We start from the raw sequence: 12,405 nt of genomic DNA on the forward strand, positions 1-12,405 counted from the left end.
GCCCTCTTGGCGGGGCGGGCCGGGGGAGACAGGACCGGCGCCCCAATTCTGGGCACTGCGCCCGGCGCGGGGTGCGGGATGGAGAGCAAGGCGCTGCTGGCCATCGCGCTGTGGCTCTGCGTGGAGACTCGGGCTGCCTTTGTGGGTAAGGAGCCCGCTCCCCAGGAGGAAGGCTGAGAGGCCGGGTGCGGGCAGGGAGATGGGGATGCGGAGAGGACGCGGAGGCCAGACCGCCCTGGGACCTTAGAGCTGGAGAGTTGAAAGTGACCGGACACTTTGTGTTCCTTCATTGACCAACGAGGCTCAGCGACTGGCAAGTTGGTGGGCTCCTGAGCCCGGTTCCTTTTCCACGACTCTGGTCTCGGACCGGGGCCTCGGCTGGAGGGAGGCGGGGTGGGCAGCCTCCCGAGGCTGGCCGGCAGGAGATGCTCCCGCAGGCGCAGGCGGGGAAGGCGGTGGAAGGAGGGCCCCTGCTCGCACCATCCTTGCTCCCGCGCAGGAAAGGGGCCTTGCAGGGAGCACCTTGCTCAGCTCTGCCTCTCAAAGAGTCAAGCGGTGACGGGAGCTGCTCTTCCCTTTTGGCTCGAACTCGCTCACACACTCACTATATGAGATGGGGGGGAGGGGGGAGCATTTTTCCCGTCTTGATGCAGGACGCCGTTTTCCTCTCAGAGAGAAGGGGGGAAATTGGGGCTTGGACTCGGGACTTTGACAGATTCCCAAAGTGTCTCCAAGTAACAGTCACTTCCTATGAAAAACAATTTTAGATCTTTTAAAGCGCTTTGGTCCTTGCGGTAAGCGCATGGTCATTAGTTCACGTTCTGCAAACTGACTCTAGGGGACTTGGTACCTAGATTAAGCACACTCTCGCTCTCCTTGCCACCAAATATTTAGCTCCTTCCAGATTAGGAACACATATACTCTTGATGCAATAAATTCTCTTGCTTTTTTTTCTTTCTTTCTTTCTCTCCCCACCCCTTGCCCCTATCTGTTTACTGTAGCCACAGTTTACTGATTTCCAGATTTGCGCTCTTTGGAGGGTGAGAAAGGGGACAGGGTGGAAAAAGGGGGGGGGGCGGTGGAGAGAGATATCAAATAATTCAGGAAAAAATTCCTTATATAAAAAGAAAAGAGTCGGGTTTTTTGTTTTTTTAAAAAGACATATAAAGTAACAGATCATTTGTCTATAGTTATTGATTTTTCAAAATGATTTGGTTTATCAGGGCCAGCTCTGCCATGGACACTCATATGTCCATGACAAGCCCTCCCTCTCCCCCTTTATTGGGAGAGAATGAAGGTCTGGAACATGTGGTTTGTTCTGTATCTCACAAAGAAGTGAGTTCCTTTTAAGCCTGGGGTGTTTCATAGTGTAGCAGTAGTCAACTGGTAATCGGGTTGCCCTGAATACAATGATGAGGTTGCCCTTTCAGAGTGTGTGACTTGCTTAATTGGATTGGACTATAATTGGTGCCATCAAGTTCTAGAGACAGAGGCACTGTTGTTTTTCCTTCCTGTCTTTGGAAGGGTAACAGTGCACAAATTAATTAATTTTAGTTATGGGATTTGAACATAGAAGGGCTTTTTATTGAGCAGTAGCATATGTACTGCTTATAGTTATTTCTTTAGAACTTTCTCAAGAGTAGAACTCAAAATTGCCAATGAAGATGAATGAAGCTTAATAGAGAAAAAAATTGAGTGTTGGTCTACAGATATGAGTTGAACATTATCATTACTGATAGCCTTGTTGCATAGTTTTTTGTTGTTGTTGATGTGTCCCTAGGAAAGTATAGTGTTTTGGCTTCCCATGAAAAGTACTTTAAAAATGTTTTTAACACAAGGAAGTACATCTAGCGTGTGAGATAATCTGTTGAAATAATTAATGAAGATCTTCAAGAATCTCTCATTTTGGTGGTGGGGTGAGCAGAGCTTAGTCTTTACTACTATTGTATTTTCTCTCATATGCATGCGCCTAAATAACGGGTTCTTTCCCATTTGGATAATTGTGCAAATTATATTAAGTTACTGTTTTTGATATGTTTCTCAACCTAGTGTTTATTTATCCAAGTAAATTGTTTTCATTTTCCTTCTTAGACAAAGTGGGACTCCATTATTAGAAGGTTTTTCTTTTACTTTTAAACATTTTGCTTTATTATTTGTCTTTCATAGTGTAAAGTGCTGTGCGAATTAACTGAACATGACCATCCAAGACCAACAGTTGGCTAAGAGTGACCCATAGACCATGTATGATTGAGTCACCTCATGCGCTTATTAAAATGCAGACTTGTAGGCCCAGGGACATTCTGACACAACGTAAAGTTCAACAAGCATTGTCTGAAACACAAGTTGGTACCAATGCCAAGTAGTTTATAAGATTTGTTGATATAAGTTGATTTTCAGATTTTTAAAGCTTTTTAAAATTACTTTTTAAGTATGTTACTTGTCAACAAATCTACAGTTATGTCAGCAACCTATTTTGCACATTTGGGTGAGTGTGTGAAAACATGTGTGATCAGTTGCTCATTTTGCCTGCAGCTATTCACATTGGGATCCATAGATTCAATCCATTGGATATTTGCACTGAATATTTGCTCATACTCTGTTTGCTCATACTCTCTCATATTTGCTTATACCCTCTTATTTGCCCAACGAGGTCAATGCCAGTTTAGGCCTAGAGGTCATTTGTACTTAGTTGATGTGAGTTAACAATCATATTAAGCTTGAGTACTTAGCAAGCATTGATCTCTTGTTAAGGTGGTGTTTTGAAGATCTGGATATTAGTTAAGACCATAGCATCATGGTCAGTTTTTTTTTCTGATACTCTTCCAAAATCTGGTAGCTGTTTGCATTTAGTTGACAGAGAACTCAGTTTTCTTACTGTGGAGTAACCTAACCCATGGTGAGGAATATATCCTATGGTATTTTTAAGTAAAGTCAGATTTCTTGTGTTCCAAATTCGGTTTCAGGAGGAACTCAGAACTTTGATTGTTAAGTTGAGATTCCCCAATTGCAATTCATTAACATTAGACTTTTTCTAGTCCTATTCTCTGAGGAAAAGTATATTAATAGGCATATTATGTGACATTTTACTCAGTTTCTCTCAACTGGTTTTAATGTAGTCTTTCAACTTCGGCAGTTTAGTTACCAGAAATCTGACAAAGGAAAGTGAGACAAGGTCATGGATATTCCTACCCCCTTCAGGGTACAGATGAACTATATAGAAATCTCTCTAAGCAGTATTTGTTAATCAGCAATTTAGTTGAATGTGTGCATCCTATGTTTTATAAGAAATGTCAGTGGGTCCTTTCCTCAGGGAGTGAGATCATCAGATGAAGGTTCATTGGGTTTCAATGCCCCATATCCTTTTGTAAGACCTTGAAGTTGGCAATGCAGGAAAACAGGAACTCCACCCTAGCTCTATGAATTGCAGAACTGTTGTGTTGGTTTATGACCATCTGCCCATTCTTCCTGTTATGACACAGCTTGTGAACTTTTACTGGGAATGGTGAAAAGTAAATTCACAGTTTAATGAATTGCTGAAGAGGTCTTTTAAAGTTATGGAGTATGCATTGTTTATGGAAGGTGTTTCCTATTGGGCTGACTCAGTGGCAACTACATTCATTAATTTAATTTGTTTCTAGGTTTGCCTAGTGTTTCTCTTGACCCACCCAGGCTCAGCATACAAAAAGACATCCTTACAATTATGGCTAATACAACTCTTCAGATTACTTGCAGGTAAGGATTGATTTTAGATATGTAGATAAGTATTTCCTGTATTAAGTAACTCATTATTGAGCAAAAAATAATTTCCATACAGCATAGTTGTAATAGATTTATAGTAATTGTTTATACGTAGTGAGGTTTCTAAGAAATGACATAATAATGAAAAAATGAGAAAGGTTTTCTCCCAAAAATTCTTCATTATTTTGCTGGCATATTTTCTATTGCCCTCTGCCAACACATTCCCCCCAATAACTAGTATAGAACCAGGCATTATATAGTAGACACTCAATAAATATTGAATGAATTAATGAAGTTGAGGGCTTACCCTTAATGGATAAGGTTGAAGAAGTTTTGGACCATATTTATAACACAGCTTGTGAGTGGCTCTTGGGCATCTGTTTAGCTCTTTTCAAGAACTTTATGTCATGATAAAATTCTGACTGTAGTTGCAATTTAATATTCATCCATTAATATTAATGAGTACCTACTCTGCATAGGTAATGAACTTCATAATCTGGCTCAATATTCTGGAATGCCTCTGTTCTCACTTGCTAACAAGAAGCCATACTATTATTGAGTTTTGTTAACTAGGAAAACAGGCCTCTATGACAAGAAGAAGAGGCCTTTAATTTTTGCCTTTTAGCCACTAACCCAGGAGGAGAAGGAGAAGACCCTGGGGTTCAATGTAGTGATTATGCAGAAGCTTGTCAAGAACAGTGTGTTTTGGCAGAATAATGGGTAGAGGCAAAGTTGCCCTCTGAGAAGAGTGCTGTAGGTCCACCAACAACCTTGGGCAACTTATTGCTATTGTTTATGATTGCTGAATACCGAGTGTTCAACACAGTGACACAGATCTATTTTAAATTGCAGAGTGTAAAGGATATCCTAGTCCGTTATCAAGGGTAGGTCATTGATACCTGGGGGGAAAAATTACACTAACAGGTGCTGTTTCTCTAGCTTTGCTATTTCAGTACACATTTCTCACTAGATTTGCCTCTTACCCTCAGCAACAAAGAATATTTAAAATCCTCAAAAATTTCATACTCCTTTTAAAAACTGAATAAACATTTCTTATGTTCCGAGAAAGCTATGAAGTTCCATGAATGTAAAAGCAAACTTGATGAAATTTCAAGTTCTTTGAAACAAGGATCAGTATGTAACCGTCTTCTTGACGTTGACTATCCTCCTTGGAATTTTGTAGAGAAATGCTGCGATAAAAGTAATCTATGTTTTGCCGGGCTGCTGTGGCTCAGTGGTTGAGTGTTGACCTATGAGCCAGGAGGTCACAGTTTGATTCCCGGTTAGGGCACATGCCCCGGTTGCGGTTGCGGGCTCCATCTCCATTAGGGGGCATGCAGGAGGCAGCCGACCATTGATTCTCTCTCATCATTGATGTTTCTAACTCCCTCTCCCTCTCCCTTCCTCTCTCTGACATCAATAAAAACATGTTTTTAAAAAAGTAATCTATGTCTTAATGTATTCCGTACAGGTCCTGCGAGGCTCTTAGACAGTTGACCCCTCCCTAACCTCACTTCTTACTCTCCTGCTCACTCACTCTTATCTGGCCATTCTGGCTTCCTTATTATTCCCTTAACACTCCAGATATGTACCCACTCCAAGGCCTTTACATTTGTGTGCCCTCTGCCTAGAATACTGTTTCTTCTGATATTCATATAGCCCACTTCATCAAGACTCTTCCCTCCAGAACTCTTCACTCTTTTCTTTGTATCATCTATATTTTGTTCGTAGTATTTATCACCACTGTGTAAAGAATACATTTTAATTTTTAAAAAATGTCTGCTATATTCAGGTTTATTTACTTTTTTATTGCCTGTCTCCTCCAGTCTGACTGAGATTCCATAATAGCATTGATTTTTGTCTGATTTTCACGGCTGTATCTCCAGTTGGACGTATAGCACATACTTAATAAATATTTGTTGAATGAGTAAATTAATAAAAAACTCAGGAATCCCTATAAGTGATTTCTGAAGCTGAGTCTATGGCTTTTTTTGGTCATTTGTTGAAATAACCTGTCTTTGTCGGTAGAAGTCTGTGTGACTATGTTGAGAAGTCTATATAAGTTTGAGAACCGAAACTTCTATTGGTTTATTTTTATTTAGAAACAGCTTCATAATGTGGCAGTTCACATTAATACTTTCCTGGAATTAATTTTTCAGGGGACAGAGGGACTTGGACTGGCTCTGGCCCAACAATCAGAGTGGCTCTGAGAAAAGAGTAGAGGTGACCGACTGCAGTGACGGCTTTTTCTGTAAGACGCTCACAATTCCAAAAGTGATCGGAAATGATACTGGAGCCTACAAGTGCTTCTACCAGGACACTGATGTGGCCTCGATTGTTTATGTCTACGTTCAAGGTAAGTGGTTAAAAGGAGTTCATTTCCCACATTGATTTGCCAGCTATAAAACACAATAGAAGCAAGAAAGAATCGGAGTACAACAAAAGGCTCGCCCTAAAGGCTCTTGGCCAACAGGAATATACAAAATTCTTCTCTCCCAAGGCTTCCTCTGAGCAAAGGACTCATTGATTTGTTCTGGAGCTTGGGGCTCCGTTACATCTCTTTCGCCAGTTAGTTTCGTTCTGACCTTTGTTTCTTAGGGAAATCTGTGTTCACAATTGGCTTTGGAGATTTATAAAAAGCCTTCTGATGTTTGAGAGAAAAAAACCCACACCAGAAATACTTGAAAAGGAAGATTCAGCGTGAATTATGGAATGGTTTCTGTGGAGAGATAGGTTATCTACAGCAGTAAGAGATTTCCCCAAGAATGCACAGGGAAACAGCCAAGGAATCTGGTGCTCTTTTGTTCATAGGAACTTTTCCCTCTTAAACTTTATAGTAAATTATTCCCATACTTTGGTGCGAATGGAGATGCTGCCTCAAAGGGCCTTTGAGGACAGTGTTTCCTTTGTGTGGTCTGAGATGGTGGGTGATATGCTACATCATTCTAGATTGACACCATGGTGGCCAATTAACACCCCTGCAGGATAAAATACTATGTTACATCTATTCAGTATTTATAATATGAATTCTTTCTTTGCATTTCAAAACTCTTCTACTACCTGAATTTCCCTGTGAAAACCTGACTTAACTGATGAGATACTTATTGTATAATTTGGAAGAATGTAAATATTATGTAGTATTTTGCTTGGATGTACTAATTTTTTTTCAGTGTAGATGACTTTTGTAGACATTTTATTTCTACATTTGTATATCTCTTTAAATACCAGAGGACTTGAGGTAGGTGAAGATGGCTTCAACTTTTTTTCCAAAAGCATCTTTTATAGCACAAGAATTTTGTCAGCTTGAAAACGTATTTAGAATATATCCACTTGCATTTTGATAATGCAGTTTAGTCGGTGCAATGGAAAAGTGGTGAACACATCAAAATAACATGTCCTCCTGGATTGTTTAGTATTTGAGAATTATCTTTTTGTCCAGATTAAGCATGACCCCAGGTAGAATTCTGTGCCTCCTCTCTGCAGAATGTGAAAGAGACAAAGCTCAGATCTTTGAGAATTTCTGGCTCCTTTTGATCCGGCAGTCTTGGGAGACCAGGCTTTCTCAGAAGATTGCGAGGATTTCCTGCTTTCAGCCTGTCTGAAAATAGACTACACGATGAACCTCTCCCATAATATCTCCTTATTTCCTTCTCCCTGGAGTCAGGAAACCTGGAGACATGTGAAAACGCATTTCATGAGTTTCAGTAAATATTTTATTTTGAGAGGATGGGTGGTTGTTTGGCTTTCTTTTGTTTATTTCCCTTTTCATGGGATACTGAAATAGAATTGATTTACCAAATAGCTTTAGTCTTACGTCAAGGGGTTAATTTAGTTTCCAAAGGCTTCTGTAAGCAAGCTCTATAACATTTCCTACCGTATGGATGAATGGTAGGCAATGTTAAGAAGTAGCAAGCCCCAGCACTGTTTATTTGTATATTGCTCATCTTTTGTATATCATCAAATTCGGCTTCCTGTTGACGAGGTAAGCTGTTCGAGATCGTGGTCATGAAGCTTAACAATGGGAAAGAAAATGCTGGACAGCCCTTTAATGCCCCCCCTGGTCTCCACCTTACTTCTCTAGTCTTCTGACCCCATTCCCTCCAGCAATGGATGGAGCCAGGAAGTGGGCCCCGGCCTGGCAAGATAATGGCTATGGCATGTGGTGGGCTGGATTGGCTGCCTTTCTGTGCTTTCCAGCTGGGAAGGAAATCTGATTTCTGCTGTTGAGAGAATTAGTTGCCTTTGTCCCCTTTGGTTTAATTAACTCTTTCTTCCCTTGGACCAACCATCTTGAAGAGCTCTGACAATGCTAAGTCAGGTGTGTGGGGCATAGTAGCTTGAACGGTTATCTTTCCGAGGGTTCAGGCATGATTCCACTCCACATCAACTCTATCTCTGGGGAACGGAGGAGTTTCCCAACAGCGTATGAACATTGTATGAACAATGTTTGAACGGCATTAAAATCTCTTTTATTTTCTTCTCACTCTTTGCTATGGTGGCTTTTCAAGTTTTGTCATTGAAGATATTAATGACTGCTGAATCTTAAACTAGACACAATAACTATTAAACATTATGTTACAAAGAATCTCACACTGAGTCTTCACAATTTTAAAATACCCATATAAAACAATTCAAGAATTATTAATTATTTCTTGCTTATTTTAAAGTTCCTTTGGGATCTGTTCATTTATTTTCATGGCATTTACATTATTTGCCTAAAGAAAAAGAGCATGGATTTTTTTTTAACATCAATAAAACTCAGTAGGTAAAGTGTAAAGATTTAAATTTACTTTAAAATTTATATATGAAAAATGTAATATATATGAAAAATCTATATGTGAATATGAAAATGCATATGAAAAGTGAAGAAGTATGCTCATTCCTTTTGAAAAAATTTTTTAATGATTGGTCTATTTAAATGTGGAACCTATAAAATATATTATTCTTATTGATGATCCTTGTGAAAGGAGTCAATTCCATTCTGTGATTTTTCTTTCAGATTTTTCACACATACACACACACACACACACACACACACACACACACACCCTTCTTGCAGAATACCCTTGGAGCCAGATATGTACCAGCAGATTGACCTGTGGATTCCTTCCCCTAGTGTGAATGTTAATTCCAATCCTTCTCAGAACCTGAAAGATAACCAACTTTTCCAGTAAATTCCATTAAGTAAACAGAATTAAATTTTCTTTCAGATTACAGATCTCCATTTATTGCTTCTGTTAGCGACCAACATGGAGTTGTGTACATCATGGAGAACAAAAACAAAACTGTGGTGATTCCATGTCTTGGGTCCGTTTCAAATCTCAATGTGTCACTTTGTGCAGTAAGTTACATCTTCAGTCTTCTCTTCTGTTGTCATAACCTTAAACTACTAAGATGGGTAGCTTGTTTATACTATAACATCAAGAATGATATTTAAAGGTCTTATAGGAAGGGTCAAAATGACAATAAAGAAAACCAATTTGTATTCTTAAATTGTCAATTTTTTAGTGATCATTTTACATGATTTTGCTTTTGGATAGCACTTGATTAAATATTTGATATTTCTCTTTCTACCCAGAGATATCCAGAAAAGAGGTTTGTTCCTGATGGTAATAGAATTTCCTGGGACAGTAAGAAAGGCTTTACTATTCCCAGCTACATGATCAGCTATGCAGGCATGGTCTTCTGTGAAGCAAAAATTAATGATGAAAGTTACCAGTCTATTATGTACATAGTTGTGGTTGTAGGTAAGAGAACAGTTCCTTTCTATATCATTATTGTCAAACAAAGATTGGCTTCCTGTATTAACATCCTGGAGATTTAGGTATAGAGTGAAAGACGGGGATTTGAAAAATATATTAACTCAAGATACAGTATTGGGTAACTCATTAATATCTACTCTTTTTTTAAAAAAAAATCAAATAAACCCATGTGCAATCAAGGTTTTCTCTTTTCTTGCCAAGACCAAGGATGAAAAAGAATACTATTAACTGAAGCATATTTTATGGAAAATTTAATGTTCAGAGCATTGCTTGGCATCTATTATTTTAATTATACCTATTTTATGGAAAGTTCAGCAATTTACTAAAGCTGGCCCCATTGGCCATTTACTCAAATTTTACTACTTTTCTCTCCACTGGGCTCCAACATCTTTGAGATCCCCGAACGTTTGCTTTGTAAATCTCTACTGGCCATTTTTCTGAGAGCTCCCAAATATTGGTGAAACCCTCAGGGAAAGATGATGTGACACATGTTAATGTTGCATCATTTGGGGGAAAGCTTGTGCCAACTCATAGATTTGTTTTCCCTCTCACTTTCTGTTTTTTCAATTTACTTGCTCCAGGGTCAAAGATTTATGATGTAGTTCTGAGCCCTGCTCACAAAGTCGAGCTGTCTGTTGGAGAGAAGCTTGTTTTAAATTGTACAGCAAGGACTGAACTAAATGTGGGGATTGACTTCAACTGGGAATACCCTTCTTTGAAGGTAACACTAACAATTTAAAGCCTGCTCTCTAAATACTTTGCTAATCAGCTCCAATAGCGTTGGCTGGAGAGAGATAGGGACCTCTCTAGCCAGATAAAATGTAAATATCTTCACACACACACACACACACACACACACTTTAAGAGAATTACGGAACAGACAACATTAATGGAAAAGAAGATGCAATGCCAAGAATTCTCTGTCCCACTCTGCTACAATCAGGCTCTGAAGATTAGTTTTCTCTGGATGATCCCATCTTCCCAGGTTGTTTTATTTCTCTGTTCTGCAAAGTCTTTGATCTGTTTTCCCTTTAAGAGAATTTCTCTCTTCAAGAGGTGGCATGAGACACACTTCTCCTTAAACAGTGATCCTATTTGCCTGTTTCTGCAGTTCATACCCATCTCATTCCCACTATGTGAGGTTTTAAAAATCCTTTTTTTATTTGGTTCCACTTATTTCTCCTGAAACCAAATATATTTCTTGTCTACATATATTAAAAGTTCTGAAACCTCTATTATCAGCATTAAGTAATGTCCACCAAGAGCCAAGACTTGATGTTCTGGGTATCTAGAATCTCCTGGGTAATGTTATCCTGGACTTAGCAAACTGTTTTACAGCATCAGCATAAGAAACTTGTGAACCGGGACCTAAAAACCCAGTCTGGGAGTGACATGAAGAAATTTTTGAGCACCTTGACTATAGATGGTGTAACCCGGAGTGACCAAGGGTGGTACACCTGTGAGGCTTCCAGTGGGCTGATGACCAAGAGGAACAGCACATTCGTCACGGTCCATGGTAAGCTAAGATCTCCTTTGGGATTACTCTGTGCTTTGGAATGTGACATAATTTAAATAAATTCAGATCAGCTAGTGAACCCTATTTTGATCATTCGGAAGATACTAGACGCCTGATGCATGAAATTCGTGCAAGAGCAGGACTTCCTTCCCCCGGCTGCTGACACCAGCTTCCCTCTGGCACCCGGGACCCGAGCTTCCCTCACAGCCCCAGCTTCATCTGGAATGTCGCCAGAAGGACATCCGGTCTAATTAGCATATTACGCTTTTATTATTATAGATTTCTGAACTCTTGCTAGGGAGGCCACATGACCTGGAGGCCAAGAGCATAGCTTGGATTCAAAATCCCAACTTTAATGGTGAGATGAGCCAATAGATGATAAAAGCTCACTAAATAGTACTTGTAGTTGTTGTTGGTGCTATTATTACTATAATATGCAGAATGTTATTATCTAAGATAGTTTTTAGATTTTCATTTTATTGCAAGGCTGAGAGTCCCACTTGAGTAAGCATGGGCTTTGCAGTTGGAAAAATCTGGATTGAATTACTTTCTGTGGGGCTTTGAGCAAATAACTTAATTTCTCTTTCACTCACATAAATGTCTCAGTTTAGATGATAATTTATGTGGCACCCAAATTATGAGCCTTGGTAAGGATTTGGGGTTTTATAATATGGGAATGCATAGCAGGGTTTTAAGCAGGGAGAGAGACATGTTCTGGCTTATGTTTTTATAGGATTATTATCTTTTTTTATATGGAATACTTTAAGGAAGTAAGGGCGGAAGTTGAGAGACCAGTTAGGAGGCTAATCACAATAATCTAGTTGATAGATGGTGGGCTGCTTAAAAAAAAGTGGCAGAGGTAGAAGTAGTGAGAAGTGATCTGATTTTGGATATATTTTTGAAGTTAGAGCCAATAGGATCTGCCTATTAATTCGCTAGCTGTGGGGGCGTAAGAGAAAAAGAATGGAAGATGACCTTTGAGTTTTTTTCATGAACAGCTGAGTGAGTGGTGATTTTACTCATTCATTGATGGAGGAGTAAGATTAGGGGAAACAGGATTGGGTGTGTTCATTTGAAGATGCCCATAAACATCCAAAAGGAGATATATAACATATAAACCTGGAACCAGAAAAGTCAGGGCGAGAGACAAACATTTAGGAGGATGTAAATGGACCTTTTGCCTGAGACTAGAGGAAGGTGTTGATAAAGAGAAGAGGTCTGAGGTTGAGTCCTGGGGCACGTGGTGGGGTGTGTATAGGGTGTGATGGGAGCAGAGGAGAGTGCTTGGGGAACTTAGAGAAAGCTTCACAGAGGAAACATTGCTTGAGTTGAGACCTGAGCAATTGGTAGGCTTGCAGAGTACATTGGGGCGGGAGTAGGGGGCGGGGT

General features: G+C 39.6%; 1 protein-coding gene across 2 annotated transcripts in view; it reads left to right on the forward strand.

Moving 5' to 3' along the window:
* The first annotated feature begins 6 nt into the window (after positions 1 to 6).
* KDR (kinase insert domain receptor) overlaps positions 7 to 12,405 on the forward strand; it is a 42,483-nt gene continuing 30,084 nt past the window's right edge. For both annotated transcript variants that reach the window (XM_006757801.2, XM_015560093.1), the window contains exons 1-7: positions 7 to 145; positions 3,639 to 3,732; positions 5,898 to 6,094; positions 8,949 to 9,079; positions 9,317 to 9,485; positions 10,082 to 10,221; positions 10,839 to 11,016. In XM_006757801.2, the coding sequence (XP_006757864.1) occupies positions 79 to 145; positions 3,639 to 3,732; positions 5,898 to 6,094; positions 8,949 to 9,079; positions 9,317 to 9,485; positions 10,082 to 10,221; positions 10,839 to 11,016 (976 nt within the window). In that variant the 5' untranslated portion in view covers positions 7 to 78. The remainder of the gene's footprint in view (positions 146 to 3,638; positions 3,733 to 5,897; positions 6,095 to 8,948; positions 9,080 to 9,316; positions 9,486 to 10,081; positions 10,222 to 10,838; positions 11,017 to 12,405) is intronic.

This window comes from Myotis davidii, unplaced genomic scaffold (assembly GCF_000327345.1).
Source record: "Myotis davidii unplaced genomic scaffold, ASM32734v1 scaffold173, whole genome shotgun sequence".
NCBI classification, from domain to species: domain Eukaryota; kingdom Metazoa; phylum Chordata; class Mammalia; order Chiroptera; family Vespertilionidae; genus Myotis; species Myotis davidii.